Source organism: Phlebotomus papatasi, chromosome 2 (genome assembly GCF_024763615.1).
Source record: "Phlebotomus papatasi isolate M1 chromosome 2, Ppap_2.1, whole genome shotgun sequence".
Classification (NCBI taxonomy): domain Eukaryota; kingdom Metazoa; phylum Arthropoda; class Insecta; order Diptera; family Psychodidae; genus Phlebotomus; species Phlebotomus papatasi.
Window position 1 is genome coordinate 711986 of NC_077223.1, and position 16835 is coordinate 728820.

At 37.4% G+C, this 16835-nt stretch overlaps 1 protein-coding gene across 1 annotated transcript; it reads left to right on the forward strand.

Moving 5' to 3' along the window:
* The first annotated feature begins 5792 nt into the window (after positions 1 to 5792).
* Positions 5793 to 16531, forward strand: LOC129802076 (DNA-directed RNA polymerase I subunit RPA1). Its single transcript, XM_055847637.1, has 5 exons — positions 5793 to 6736; positions 9015 to 10233; positions 10836 to 11775; positions 12807 to 14207; positions 15656 to 16531. Exons 1-5 carry the CDS (start codon positions 6012 to 6014, stop codon positions 16423 to 16425), a joined length of 5055 nt encoding a protein of 1684 aa, XP_055703612.1. The 5' UTR covers positions 5793 to 6011; the 3' UTR covers positions 16426 to 16531.
* Positions 16532 to 16835: the final 304 nt, after the last annotated feature.

The following is a 16835-nucleotide window of genomic DNA, read 5'->3' on the forward strand; positions in this document are numbered from 1 at the left end:
AATGCGACAACCTCAACATTTTCCACCACTGCGTCGCTTTTCTGCGCCATCATCCTCCCACTTTTCCGCCTTTTCCAAACCTGGGGAAAAACTAACACACAATTGGAATATTTTCCTGCAAAAAAAGTCCGATTGTGAATGGGAAAGTCCTTCAAATGGAATCTGGTGAAAAAAGATTAAACAATTTTTTAATTACTCGTTATTGATATAAAAGCATCCCAATTGTTGTCTGCCTGATGAAATTTTTTGGCACAACCAATTATATTTCCTGGGTGAAAAAAAGCAAAAATTTACGACGATGTGTTTGAAAATAGACTCAAATTGACTCATAGAACAGCTTTATATATATATATATATGAAATTCTCAATGTTATATTTATTCACTGAAGAATATTTTCATGAGCAATTATTGTAACAACGATAAAAAAATGAACAAAGTTTCAAGTAACTTATGCTGAGAAATACTTTTTCTCGAATATTGCAAAATTAAGGCACAATTTGTAGGAGAATTTACAAACTACGCTCGGATTAAAGCTTTCCTTTATTTCGCAAAAGATAACAGAAAGGGAGCTTTCACACCGTTTATACTTCCTTTTTTTTAGATTGGCCATCTGCTAAGACGGCAGTGGACGCAGTTATTTCTTTCTAACTATTTTATCTGCTTTCAAAACCATCTGTACAAAAAAAGTTTCAGTAATAAAAAATATTTAACCCATTTGCATATCGAATTATTCATCGAGAAAGGAATTTAGCAGGGAAAGTTATGAATTTTCACGGGAAATTTGACATCGCATCTATTTTGATAATAATTTCCTTTATTATTATTCCTAATTTAAATTCTGGATCATAAGTTCTTCTCTTGGACAGTTACACAATAAAAATAATTAAAGTTAGAGATGATTTAAAATACAGAATTTAAATTCAGTAACCGTTAAGACATTTATTTGATAACATCTTTCGAAACCAACTTAATAGATTTTCCTCACAAGAACTAATCTATAAAGAACCCAAAATTGAAAATAATAAACACACTTAAAATTTTTAAAGTTCAACTTTATTTCAGCTGTAGCAGATTAGGCGTGGGGGGAGGTGAGGCTACTTTGAGCTGTGGGGCTACATTGTTATACGATTTCTCCGCATATTTATAATGGAAACTGGGTTTTGACATGATGTAATTTAATAATAATAATAATAATGCTGGCACAACATTCCATTAAGGAACTAGGCCTTCCTGCAAGGGAATTTCTAGACATGCATTTTTATTTTTTCTTGTACAGGATGAGGTTGTCAGTCCCATGGCCGTGGAATCAAGTGCAGTAAAGCTCACTGGATGCAATCCGAACACATTTAACTCCAGAAATATTCCTGGTGACCTAAAGGGGATTCGAACCCGGGGCACTTGCATCATGAGCGAGTGCTCTACCACTTGACCCATTGAGTGCCCATGATGTAATTTGAATAAATAAATAAATTGTGAATCTAAATAAAATAATCGTAAGGACTAGCTTCATTTAGAAAAAGTCGTATAACAATTTAGTCCCACAGCTCCAAGTAGCCCAAGTAGCCTCACATTCCCCTATTTTTGGCAAAATGGTCAGTAAAAATTAAAATCGGTAAGTAGTTAAATATTATTGGCAAAGAGAAAATTGAAAAACATGAACCACATTAATTTAACATTTCAATCTTTAGTTTTTTTTTCCCTTTTTTCTTACTGTATTGTCAATTCTTCAAATGCTATCTTAAAGCCATATCATTATTAATTTGACACATTTAACTCTTTTCTAGTTAAAGCAATAAATTCAGGACTATCTTTACTAAGATCACATTTGTCATAAATTGGAAAGTGATAAAGTAGAAAATAATTGTTCATCAATTGTTGCGAGTGTCAGAAAATCTCTTATCACTCGAAGAATTTCTATTAAATCTTAAGGACATAAAACCCATTCCAATTTACCATCTGTATGAGGTAACGTGCAATTTTAATTTATATCTTCCCTCGCAAAACGTGACTGTTTTGTGCCTTTATTGCATTCATTGCGCATTTTCAATTGAAAACCGTGGAAATTGAACTCAGAGACTCGTTATGAAGTTCTTTATCAATTTTTATTGTCACGTGTCAATTGAGAAGTTCACGTTTGCTTCAACTTCATTAAGCCTTTTGTTACGCACTAGCTTCACAAAAAAAAATTATAATAGCTGTTATTAAAGTATTAGAACGATTAGAATTATTTGTTACTTATCGCTTTTAGTTGCCTTATCGCACAATACTTTCTGGATCGCACTAAATAAAACAATTAATCAAGGCATTATTGCATGTAATCTATCTATGGATCCATCCAAGAAAACAATTATCCATGATATAACAATTTTGGTCAGTAAATTTGCAAATTAGCCAATAAAAAACAATCTTTATCAGAAATCCCTTAAAATTTACTCGACAATGTCAAGATGGTTTATAACTTCTTGATATTCCTTTTCTTAAGAATCTTTGGGTATTTTTATGTTTTTTAGGCATAATTTTTAATTTCGGGTTTATTTATATAACGACCATTTTAACTGACCATTGTCACCAAGATATTGCTTAACCTATTGCAGCTATTATATGTTTGCCAACTACTAACATTCTAACTATTAGTACATTGGAGTTGCTGCAGGTAAAATCAGTCTATTGTATATTAAGTTCCCTATTGAAATAGCCGGGTTTTGCTAAAGGTTTTAACAAAGACAATTGCAAAAGAATTGTTTATTTTTTATTGCTCGAACTCAAAGAGAGAGCAGTTTCTATTCCTACTGGGCTAGATGTCATACAGTAAGAGATACTAAATTCCCTTCTTCACTGACCCCCCTCCCATAAGTCAAAATTATTTAGAAATGTGTTTTCCATTTTCCCACACCCTTGCCCCTTTCTACTTAATCAAAGCCATATTTTTAGTTTATTTTGAGATAGGTTCCAACGATTTTTGTGCATTCGAATATGTTTTGCAGGTAGCCTAGGTTAACATTTCCAGGCAGTCAATGGGTCAAGTGGTAGTATACCTTTTCTGTGATACAAGTGTCTTAAGTTCAAATCTCCCTTTAGATTACCAGGAATTTTCTGGCGTTAAACTTAAGAAAAAAAAGTAAATCACGTTATTTGATTAAAGATGTCAGAAACGAACATATACCATCGAGAATTACCCGAAAAAATTGATTAAGTGCTCCAGAATTGGTGATTTCGACGTAAGGAACCAAAGGACCAAAAACAAATAATGGCGCCGATCTGCAAGTATCTCTGGGTGAAAATTATTAAATTAACTTTTAAGGGCATTACACGGGTCCCGGTAAAATATTTTCAAGCGTTTGCATGCCGTTGGCAAGATCAAAATAAGGGAAGATGGGTGCCGCATGAGTTGATAGAAAAACAGGCGAAAATTCAGAAATACGCTTCCGAAATATAATCTCTGCGGTATGAAAGGCAACAAGATATAATTTTATTGTTCGGGTATCCTAAACCCAAAACGTTTTAGATTTCACCCAGTGAAATCGGCATAACGCCCAAAACTTAAAAACTTAAAAAAAAAACATTGCAAGACTGGGACACTAAAGTATAGGTTAATTCTAGATTAAGTAATTCGTAATTAATGTTGATTGAATTCACTGTTTATATTTCACTGATCACACCGAGAAAAATGTGGATGGTAAAATTTACCATCCTCCATACAAAATTCTAATGGCCGGATAGTAAAAAAGTCACCCAGCAAACGCGATATTAAATTGGACTGTCAAAAATTGTAGAATCTATTGCATGGACAGTAAATTCTAATAGCTGGATGGTAAATTCTAATATCCCCGGATATTAGATTTTACTATCCGGATGGTAAATTTTACTGGCAGGATAGTAAATTTTACTAGCCGGATATTAGAATGAAAAATGTCGGAAAAATTTATTTTTCCTTATTTTCATTGATTTTTGGCCATTGTTTGAGGGCTTGGGGCCCTTCCTGGATGACATTCTCTGTATTTCAAGCCATTTTGATGCGTGAAAATCTTTTTCCAACATTGACGACTCAGCCGAGATTTGAACACGCGACCTTTGTGATGACAGTCCAGCATCTTCCAGCTGCGCCACGAATTGCTATAATGTATTCAAAGCATATCGGGAACCGTTGCATCGGCACCCACGATATTCCAAAATGACATTCTAACAGCAGGATGGCAAATTTTACTGGCTTGGATAGTAATTTCAATCCAAATTACTATCCTCCGTTAAAAGTTACTGTCTTCCAGTTAAATTTTAACATCAAATATGCGGCCAGTAAAATTTACTTCCCGGATATTAGAATCTAAGAGAGGTCAATGTAAAATCTAAAGGAGGATAGTAGATTTTACCATCCGGCTGTTAGAATTTACTATCCATAGGATAGTAAATTTTAAAATGTCAAGATGGTAGATTCTAAAGGAAAGTATCTATGGAGGATGGTATTTTCTACTATCTTTTGAGGCAGTAGAATTTAAAGACACGATTTGTAGAAAATACCATCCAAATTTTTCTCGGTGCACACTCCGGATCAAATTGTTAATTGACTGACTGTATTTTTAGTAACACAAAAATAGATAGAACCGCGTAAAATAGCGGAGACTGGGGCAAAACTTGTCAAAACGCATATTTAATTCTTTCATGAGCTCTGAGAAAACTTAAACGTTTCATAATGAGCATATTCTTATAGGAAATTTACTGCTCTACAACATTGCAGAAGACTATTTTCCTCTATTTCAAATGAAATGTGATTTTCAAATATTTTCTAAAAGTCGATTTTATGGAGATACTCAAAATTGCTGGGGCAAATTTTGTCAGTCTTCGGATAATTTGTGACGTTTTACTCTCGCAAACCTTAAAAATATCAAATAGACATATTTTTAAAGGAAATTTATTTCTCTACAACTTTGTCGAAGATAATTTTTGTCTATCTCAAATAGAAATGTGCTTAAATTGAATTAATCAGTAATTTTCTGTAAGCCAAATATTCCAAAAATAGGGCTCAAAATTTCATTATTTTTCATTTTACATAATTCTTCTTCGAATCCCTTAAAACTTTGTAAGTTTAAGAAGGTTCATGAAGGCTATCTATAATAAAAATTTCAAGCCTCACTCTCTTTTATTTTAGAAAGTAGTGAATATTGATATATTCGTTTTAACAAATTTTGCCCCAGTCTCCCCTAATTGCACTATTCTCGATATAAAAAAAAAACAATAATCATAAAACTCAATTTAAACAATTTAAATGAAGATAAACCGAATAAAAAATGTATCTGAATATTCTTTCTATTTATTTTTTATTTTTTGATTTTATTTTATTTCATATTATTTGTCTGTCTAAATAAAAATGTAATGGCAAACTCTAAGAGTTCAATTTTTAGATTTCCTAAAATATTCGGAAAAACGCTCATTTGATTCTTTGAATTTTTTTTTAGACTTTGTACACTTGTGTAAAACTTGTAATTGAAAAATATGAAGATTAATTATGCCAAAATTTTTCAAATATTTAAAAATTGACCGAAATTGGTGTGAAAAAAAAATCCTTCAGAAAATTTTTAAGAAATCAAAATAATTGATATTTTTGCGAAAAAAGTGAATATTGAACTCAAATATATAATTCCATTTTTTTGCAAACTTTCTACATTTAAGTAAAAGCAAAAAATATTAAAATTTTAATAGAATTAAAAAATTTGCCTGTTTCAATTGGGTTAACTTATCGACATTTCAAAATTGAAAATAACTTACCGACATAACTTACCGACAATGTTAGATTTTTTACAGTGTACTTAAACGTCAAGAACACATGCGGCATTTAGTGTTTTGATTATGTTTTCCTTTGCTCTTTCTCCAATAAATACTTAAAGTGCAGTTTATTTTGCAAAAATAACTAATAAAATTAGTATATTGTGGTGTAGTGAATAACAAAACTGTGTGCTTTTATTAAAAGCTTCTCGATTGATTGTGAAATTCCCTTTTTGTGTGATATAACCTCAAAATGATTTACTTCAATCGTGGGGGCGATTCGGGGACTTTTCATTTGGATGCAAATGAATTGAAATTCTCTGCCTTCACCTCCGACGAGGTGAAGAAACTCAGCAAGGTGAAGATATTCACAGCCCAGACAATCGACCGGCTGGGTCTTGCCCTTCCCGGAGGACTCTACGATCGCCGGATGGGACCCTATGACAGAGATTCCGATCCTTGTCAGACTTGTGGGCGGGCTTTTGTCCAGTGTGAAGGACATTTGGGGCACATTGAACTGAATATGCTGGTGTACAATCCCATCTTCATTCAGACTGTGTACAGTGTCCTCCGGATTAGCTGTTTGTCGTGCTTTAAGCTTCAGCTCACTGACCACGTGCGGTCACTCTTGGAGCTTCAGTTGCGCCTCGTGGATGCTGGGTACATCATTGAGGCACAAGAGCTGGAATTCTTAAAGTCAGAAGTTGCTGCAGCTTCTGAAGGGGCTCGAGTGAAGCTCGAAAATGGAGAAAGTGTCCATCCGAAAGTGGCAGAATTTCTCGAGCTGCTCGAGAGGAGCCCTATCAATCACTATCACAACAAGAACACAGAGGAATTGAGGCTCAGTATCATTTCCACGACCCTCAAAATGGGGATGAGGAAGACCTGCCTACACTGCAAGCACAGTCTCAAGAGGGTCAAATATTCCTACAAGACGCTCATGATCGGCGTCACCAAACAGGAACTGACCAGCTTCTAGTAAGTCCTTCCTTTCTTTATTTTATAAAATTATTTCAGAATCGAAGGCCTTTCAAATAAATTCAAAATATTCAGTATCGGTTAAGAAACTTCCAATAAAAAAGCAAATAACCTATTCAAAATTGGTTTATACTGCATTCCAACCGATATGAATTGATTTAAAATCATTCCAGAATCAAAGACTTTTCAAATGAATCCAAAATATTCATAATCGGTTAAGAAACCTCCAATAAAAATGCACTTACCGGTTCAAAATTGGTTTATACCGCATTCGAACCGATTTTAAGTAGTTTAAAATTATTCCAGAATCGAAAGCCTTTCATATAAATCCAAAAGTTTCGTAATCGGTTAAGAAACTTCCAAAAAAACGCAATTACCGGTTCAAAATTAGTTTCTACTGCATTCGAACCGATTTGAATTGGTTTAAAATTATTCCAGAATCAAAGGCCTTTCAAATGAATCCAAAATATTCAAAATCGGTTAAAAAATTTCCAATAAAAATACAATTATCGGTTCAAAATTGGTTATACTGCATTCGAACCGATTTGAGGTGGTTTGAAATTATTCCAGAATCGAAGGCCTTTCAAATGAATCCAAAATTTCCGTAATCGGTTTGGAAATTTCCAATAAAAATGCAATTACCGGTTCAAAATTGCTTATACTGCATTTGAACTAATTTGAATTGCCTTAAAATTATTTCAGGATCAAAGGCCTTTCAAACAAATCCAATATATTCATAATCGGTTAAGAAACCTCCAATAAAAAATGCAATCACCGATAAAAAATTGGTTTTATACCGCATTCGAACCGATTTAAAATGGTTTGAAATTATTCCAGAATCAAAGACCTTTCAAATGAATCCAAACTTGTCGCAATCGGTTAAGGAATTTTCAATAAAAAATCAATTACCGATTCAAAATTGATTTATACTGCATTCGAACCGATTTTAAGTAGTTTAAAATTAATCCAGAATCAAAAGCCAAAATCTCGAAAGCTAACATCCCGAACAACAAAATCCCGAAGAGACAAAATTCTGAATGGGTTTTGAAATTCCGTTCCGAAATTCCGTTCCGTTTCGGGATTGTGGCTCTTTCGGAATTGTGGGTTCATCCACGATTGTGTTACTTTCGAGATTTTGACTTTCGAGATTATGGCTTTAGGAATCATGCCCCTTTCTGGATTTTGACATTTCGAAATTTCGGATTTTCGGGATATTTTCTTTCGGAATTGTTTTACTTTCAGGATTTTGAAGTTTGGGATTTCAGCTTTCAAAATTCTAGTACTTTCAGAATTGTAGGCCATTCGGGATAATTTTACTTTTAAGATTGTAAGTTTCGGAATTTTTGCTTTCCAGATTTTAATTTTCAACATTTTGACATTCGGCATTGTGTCCCTTTCGGAATTTTGGCTTTTCGGGATTCTAGGTTTTGCGATTTCGTCTCTCGGAATTGGTTCACTTTCGAAATTCTGAAGTTCGGGGTTTCAGCTTTGAAAATCGTAGCACTTTCGGGATTGTAGGCCATTCGGAATAATTTTTATTTCAAGATTTTAGCTTACAGGATTTTCGTTTTCGAGATTTTGGCTTTCAAGATTTTGGCTTTCGTTTTTGGCATTCGGAATTTCGACTTTTGGGACTGTGGCCCTTTCGGAATTTTGGGGTTTCCGGATTTTAGCGCTTTCGCGATTCGGTCTTGCGGAATTGTTTTATATTCGGGATTTCAGCTTTCAAAATTGTGGCGCTTTCGGGATTGTATCCCATTCGGGATAAATTTTGGTTTTCGGAATTGTAAACCTTTCGAAATTACAGCTTTCAAGATTTTAGCTTTTGGAATCGTAGTCCTTTCTGGATTTTGACATTTTCGAAATTTTGGCTTTCGGAATTGTGTTTACTTTCGGGATTCTGTAGTTCGGAGTTTCATCTTTCAAAATTGTGACTCTTTCGGGATTTTGGCATTCAGAATTGTGTTATTTTCGAAATTTTGAAATTCGAAATTCGGTTTTCAAAATTGTGACCCTTTTGGGATTTTAGTTGCCACCGACGGGTCCAAATTTATTGCTACTCAGTTACTATAAAGCGAAGCATTGAAGGCATCGTATAATATTCGAATAAAAACAAATGAACTTTTTAAACCTTTTTATATCCATGAAGAAATTCTCCAAACTTCTCCAATTGACATTTTTAAAGTATTTAACATCTTTAAAAAAAAGTAATAAAAAAAAGAAAATTCTTACATAAATTAGGATGCTTTAAGCTGAGGGCTTCATCTTTTGTTTTCAGTCAAAAGCAATCAAATGAGATAAGTAGCGAGGAGATACAGAATCGCATGAGATTGTCCAACAAAGCAATCTTAGCGGATGAATGTCGCGAATATTGCCGTAAAATCTACGAAAATTACCCTAAATTCTTCCTTCTCCTCTTTCCCGTTCTCCGTCATGCGTCTCCCTCTGTCGTAGCGCCCTTTGACATCTTTTTTACAAACTGCATTGCCGTGACGCCGCCAAAAGTTAGGCCGGCGGCAAAGATGGATGGTCGAATAATTGAGCATCCGCAGACAGAAATTTACAAGAATATTTTGACGTCAAATGTTGCATTGAAGGCTATTCTGGAATTCAATCCGGAGAACGAAACGTCAAATGACAAAGACATTGAATTTCTGTATCAGACTTCAAAGGGCGGAACGAAGCATGAAAAGATATACAATGCTTGGAGGGAAATGCAGACGCATGTCGATGAGACGCTTGACATAACGATGAATCAGAATAAGAGGGCTGTCGGACAGGGATTGAAGCAGATACTTGAGAAGAAGGAGGGGATTATAAGGATGCATATGATGGGAAAGAGGGTGAATTATGCAGCTCGAACTGTTATAACTCCCGATCCTAATGTTGATGTGGAAGAAATTGGGATTCCTGAGTTGTTTGCCAAGAAACTAACCTATCCTGTCCCAGTTACACCCTGGAATATTCATGATATGAGAAAGTTCGTGATGAATGGCCCTGATGTCTATCCGGGAGCTAATTTTGTCGAGGATGACCATGGGAAGACCCTCATTCCGCCTAATGATCCCGTTCGCAGGGAAGCGATGGCTAAACTACTAACCACTCCAAATGCTCATCACAGTCTCCAGGTTGTACATCGGCATCTAATGAACAATGATATTTTGCTGCTAAATCGACAGCCTACGCTCCATAGGCCCAGTATCATGGCTCACAAGGCTAGGATACTCAAGGGGGAGAAGACCTTTAGACTCCACTACTCTAACTGCAAATCCTACAACGCTGACTTCGACGGAGACGAAATGAATGCGCACTGCCCGCAAAATGAGATGGGCAGGAGCGAAGCGTACAATTTGGTGCATGTGCCCCATCAGTACTTGGTGCCTAAGGATGGGACTCCCTTGGGAGGACTGATTCAGGATCACATCATTTCCGGAGTGAAACTCTCCATGAGGGGAAGATTTTTCACCAAAGAGGACTACTACCAGCTAATTTTTCAGGTAAGCCTGTGATTTGGTCTCTCCAATCTCGACTTCTGTATTCCGAGGGAACCCCTAGTCTCATCCTAACGGATCTAAACATTCCCGAAGTTCACAAGGATTCCTTTCCCCTGAAGTGCACTACTTCTTTCTTGCAGCGGTCATTGGGGCCTCTCCTTAGTACTTTTGATGATCCTTATGTTTCGTCCTATTATAGAAGATATTTTGTTCCTTGAAACCGAGTTAGTCCTAAATGGTGAAGAGTCATGTTTACCCCTATCCTTCTCGCTTCATTTCAACAAAAGAAACACTGGGTCCCTGCTTATGCGTATATGGTCCCTGCAAATGCATATGCGGTGTCCTCCCGAAGTATAGGCTTAAGTGTAAAACTTTCAACCTAGACCAATATACTTTGAATTTGAACCTTAAATAGGTACCTGGGGCTGTGGGAGACCTGAGGGTGGTTTGCAGTAGATAATGAGGATTGTCCTGATTCATTCCTTATCCCAGGAAAACCTTGTAGACCTTCAAACGGTTATCAATTCTCTAGAACTAGAAGAGTTTGTAAAGTAAATCCGATAAAACTACAAAATCCCCATATTTTATTCGTAAAAACAATTTAGGGTGTCAGTCGTCAGCGCGGAGACTTAATCTTCCTTCCACCGGCAATCATGAAACCACGAATTCTGTGGAGTGGAAAGCAGGTCCTTTCCACAGTAATCCTCAACATTATTCCACGCGGTAAAAAACTGATTTGCTTAACGTCAACGTCAAAAATAAATTCAAGGGCCTGGGAGAGTTCCAAACCTAGAAAATGGAAAGCTGGAGGAACTCCTCTGGAAGACAATGTCATGTCTGAAGCTGAAGTTATCATTCGCCAGGGAGAGCTTCTAGTAGGGATCTTGGATAAGATGCACTATGGATCAACGGCATACAGTTTGATTCATTGTATCTACGAATTGTATGGTCCAACTTATTCCACGCGCCTTTTGAGTGCCTTTGCTCGGCTCTTTACCTATTTTCTCCAATGGGAAGGATTTACCCTTGGTCCAAAGGACATTCTCGTACTGCCGGATGCAGACAAGCAACGAACGCAAATCATCGAAGATAGTCGCAAAATTGGAAACGCCACTGCGGCTACAGCTCTCAATTTGCCAGAAGATATACCATTTGATGAACTGAAGGAGAAGATGACCGATGCATTTCACAGTGATCCAAAATTCCGGACTATCATGGACAGGCAGTTTAAGTCTGCCTTGGATCAGTTCACCAATAACATCAACCGTTGCTGTATCCCAACGGGACTCATTACCAAGTTTCCGCAGAACAATTTACAGTTGATGGTTCAGTCGGGAGCTAAAGGATCAGCCGTTAATGCTATGCAAATCTCTTGTCTGCTCGGGCAGATTGAATTGGAGGGAAAGAGGCCACCGTTGATGGTTTCTGGTAAGTCCCTACCCAGTTTTCCCTTCTTTGAGACATCACCCAAAGCTGGAGGCTTCATCGATGGGCGCTTCTTGACGGGAATTCAACCTCAGGACTTCTTCTTTCACTGTATGGCTGGTAAGTCAAATTCCTGATATTCAAGCTTTACTAATTGTCCCCATTGGTTCTTCACCGGAAACTTTGTTTGGATCGTTTCTCCATCGGAAACCTTGTTTCGATTGGATCCTCATCAATAACCCCTTGTTTTGATCAGATCCCCATTTGAAATCTTGTTTCTAACGGTTCCCCATCGGTAACCGTCTTTCGATCAGACCAGATCTCCATCGCATCGGTAATCTTCCTTTGATCGGATCTCCAAGTAAAGCTTTGTTTCGATCAGCTCGCCATCGGAAACCTTGTTTCGACCGCCTCCTCATCGGAAACCGTGTTTCGCTTAGTTCCCCATCGGTAACGTTGCTTCGAACTGTTTCCTTTCGGTAACTTTGTTTCGATTAGCTCCTCATTGGAAACCTTGTTTCGACCCCGCCTCATCGGAAACCGTGTTTTGGTTAGTTCCCCATCGGTAACGTTGCTTTGAATGGTTTTCCCTCGGTAATCTTCTTTCGATAAGCTCCCCATCACCTTGTTTTGACCGCCTCTTCATCGGAAACCTTGTTTCAATCTGATCCCCATTGGAATCCTTGTTTTGATCGGTTTCCCATCAGAAACCTTTCGACCGGCTGTCCGTCAAAAATCTTTCGATCGGCAAACTTGTTGCGATTGGTTCGCACCTGGTTCAATCGATTACTATCGATAGCCTTGTTTCGCTCAGTTCTTCATCAGAAACCTTGTTTCCATCAGTTCCTCATCAGCAACGTTATTTCGATCGGTTCCTCATCAAAAACATTGTTACGATCAGTTCCTCATCTGAAGCCTTGTTTCAATCGATTCCCCGTCGGAAACTTTGTTTCGATCGGGAATTTGTTTCACTTATAAAGACACCATCATCCTGAAATTTGTTTCCATTAACTTCCTTCCTGACTAATCATTAGAATCGGACTTATTGATCAAAACGAATCAGGCAAACTTGAAAAGACCTTTAATCTTTTCGAATGAAATCTTTTCTTCGCGAAATTAACGTCCTGCGTTTGCAACCATTTGGTTTTCAGGTCGTGAAGGTCTTATTGATACAGCAGTTAAAACTAGTCGTTCAGGTTACCTCCAGAGGTGTTTGATTAAACACTTGGAAGGGTTGAATGTGAATTATGACTCAACTGTCCGAGATAGCGATAATTCGGTCGTTCAGTTCCTCTATGGAGAAGACGGATTGGACATAACCAAAAGTCAGTTCTTTAAGACTAAAATGTTGTCCTTCCTTGATGACAATGCCAAGATAATTGGGGATAAGAATGTCCTGGCTGAAGTGAAGAATGACGAAGAAACTGCCGATCGGTTGCACAAGTACGTCAAGAGTATCAAATCGTGGGAGAAGAAGAATAAAAATGCATTGGCAAAGAGAAGAGTTTCGTCATTTTTGAACTTCTGTGGTCAGATGAAGGAGTCGACCAATGTAAAAAATCCCAATAAGATGGTCAAAGGACGACGTCGAATTGATGAGAAGTTATGTAAAATGTGGGAGAAGATGACGGAGGACGAAAGGAAGGATTACAGGAATAAGGCCTTTGAAAGATGCCCAGATCCGATAGTGTCGAAATTCCTTCCGGGATCATGCTTTGGTTCCATTACGGAAAACATGCAAAAGCTGATCCGGGAGTACGGAAGAGAGAATCCGACACGCAGGAAGGAATTCACAGAGGTCATGAACTTGAAGGCTATGCAGGCTGTTGCTCCACCGGGAGAACCTGTTGGTCTTCTGGCAGCTCAGTCAATTGGAGAACCCTCAACACAGATGACCCTGAACACCTTTCACTTTGCCGGACGTGGTGAGATGAACGTAACGTTGGGTATTCCGCGTCTTCGAGAGATTCTTATGTTGGCGTCAAAGAACATCAAAACACCTTCAATGGACATCCCTTTCAAGCAGCACGCTAAACTCGACACCATGTCGGAGAAATTGAGGATAAAACTAGGAAAAGTGACAGTTGGAGATGTTCTTGAGTCAATTAACGTCAAAACTCGTCTTGTTCTTCGACCACAGAGAGTTTGGGAGTACAAACTCCTCTTTCGTTTTCTTCCACGCGATGCCTACAAGGAGGATTACTGCGTAAAACCGAAACAGATCTTGAAGTATATGAGTCAGGTCTTCTTCAAACTTATGTTCCGCGGGATTATGAAGTTGGCCAAGGAGAAGAATTCAGTGATTGATTTTGACGAGGAGAAAACGAAGAAGAGTTCGAAACATGAGAAGGAGGACTTCGATATTGACAATGCCGAACCAGAGGAGACGTCAGCTGAGAAGAACAATTTGGCTGATGACAGCACAGATGATGAAGGAATGGATGATGCTGATGCAACGGAAGCCAATCGCAAGAACAAACAGGCTGATCAGAAGGACTACGATGAACCAGATGATGATGACGAAAAGCAGGATGCAGACGCGGACGCTGATGGTGAGTCATTTTTCCACTCCTTGTTACCACCGCTTTGTGTTTACCGGTCCAAAACCAATTTGAACCGATTCGTGAACTGTCAGTTAACGGAAATCATTGATTGCAGAAACTTACATAAATTAGAAACTGTGGATTTTCCTTTAGAATTTTCTAGGATTGGCACCTGTGACCCGTGTGAACCGGTTAACCGATTCAAATCGGTTCGTAATCAATTCTTATTTCATTACCGTTTCACTACCATTTTTAACCGATTCTAAATAGTTTTATTCCAAAAAGATCATTGGGAAATTTTAATTTCGAAAGAGGAGATTTTTCGAATTCGAATGATTCAGATCGAAATACTCTCGCTGAAATGGATCTCAGAGGCTGATTCTGAACAGGTTTATTTCAAAATAAGCCACCTCCCAGCGAGGACAGTCAGCAGAAAAAATGCAGCGTTCTCAGTATTTTTTGCTGACTCGATTAGCAAAAATATGCTAACCGGTCAGCAGTTCTCGAAAAAAAGTGCTAACCAAATGGAAATAGCACTGCCTCGCAAGTTTTTAAAGTTAGCAGAATTCAGCAGAATTTGGTGCTCGCTGGGTTATTACGCAACGCTTTGCGTAAACCTCCTAGATTTTTGAGGACGGGAGTACCCAAAAAGTTTGAACAAATTTTTTGAAAATTTAAGAAAAAATTGTTTTTCGAATTTATGTAATTTGTAATTGTTAGTTATCATACTTATTAGCCCCTAGAGGTTTTTCCTTATTCTGGTCTAGAAATATCAAAAAAGTCACAATATCTGCATGGAAGCAGAAAATCGAAAATTCACGATTTTTTACCAAGAATATCTTAGCTCAGGAGTTAATTGGGATCCTGCAAAAAATATCCTAAATTTGGACATCCTTATAGTTTGTAATCATCCACAAGAATCGGATTTTTATCGATTTTAAATAGTCCAAAAAAAATCTTTTTTTCCATGAGAGTCCCAAAAGAGACGAAAGAGTTAATAAATAGAGACACAATCTATTTATTAAAATGAAAATTAAATTCACTAGACAATTTCACTGTAAAACTAGGCATTTTTAAAGATATCCTTGCTGAAAGGTGTAGAAACTCTTGAAAAATCTGCACGGACAGCACTTTATATTTATCAATAACAAAAAACAACTGATTGAGCTTTCGAAGAGTTATTTTTGTGCGCCAGGAGGTAGGCAATTGTCACTGAGAGAAATCTCAATGCGATATTTTGTGCGCCTGAGAATAGACAAAATGACACGGCGAGAAAACTCAGTGAGATATTTTTTTATTTCGAAAGAACAGTTTCTTATCAAAAGTCCCCCTATAAATGCCGCCTAAATATTTATTCCTTGAATATATTTCCTTAAAGCCCTTATCATATCTAAGAACCGAGAATTTCCTTGATTTACCGAAAAGAATAGGACGAAAATGCAAACATTGATTTCCAGATAACGAAGAGATCAACGAGGATGAGGAAAAGAAGTTGCTGGAGGGGAAGGAGGAGGAATTGCAGGAAGATGAGGAAACTGCGAGTGTTATTGAGAGCAATGAATTTACTGAAGCCTACAAATATGACAAGGAGCATCATTTGTGGTGCGAATTGATCTTTCACTTGCCGGCAAAGTTCAAGTCGCTCGATTTGACGGCGATGCTGCGTGAAGTGGCCAGAAAGGCGGTGATTTGGCAAGTTCCCTGCATCACTCGAGCCATTACGTACTTTCAGGGTGATCAGTTGATGCTCAAGACTCAAGGCATTAACATTGTAGAGATGTTTCAGTACAACAAACTCCTGGATTTGGATCGTCTGTATTCCAATGACATTCACGCAATTGCCCAGACTTACGGGATTGAGGCGGCGGGACGGGTGATCGTGAAGGAGGTGCAGAATGTGTTCAAAGTGTATGGAATTACAGTGGATCCGCGGCATTTGTTCCTCATTTCTGACTACATGACCTTCAATGGAACAATCTCGGCACTCAGCCGAAAAGGGATGGAATCTTCGGCGTCGCCGCTGCAGCAAATGTCCTTTGAATCTTGCATGAAGTTCCTCAAAGCGGCCACAGTTTCCGGCTGCACGGACAATCTTAGCTCTCCGTCAAGTCGGCTAATGGTGGGACAACCGTGCAAAAGTGGAACTGGAGCCTTCACTCTCCTCAACGACAACAGGATGTTCCTCAGCAACTTCACACGCAAAGCTGCAAAGCAAGTTTCCCACTAAATTCTACTGCTTTTACCAATAAACCTCTTCCTTTTTTTATTTTTTCATTTCCAAAATGTTTAGAGATATTTTGTGAATAAAAATAATTGAATTATGGATTGCAAAATAGTTGTTTTCATTTATTTTACAGTTATTTTCTTATTTCAGTTTTACGGAATCGGTTTAAAGGTGGGTACCAAAAACACTGGATAAACAAATGTATTTACCTTAACAGATGGAATACTAAAAATTTCTTATAACTCTTAATTACTTCAAAACATTTTTTTTTTTCATTTAAATAAAATTTCGTGCATCATGGTCATTCATGGTACGTGTGAACATAAAGTTCTGTTCTATTAGTCTAAACTTTAATTGATGCCAATAAAATTAAAGACAGAAATTAAAAAAAAAGAATGAAAAAGCGTCCAGTG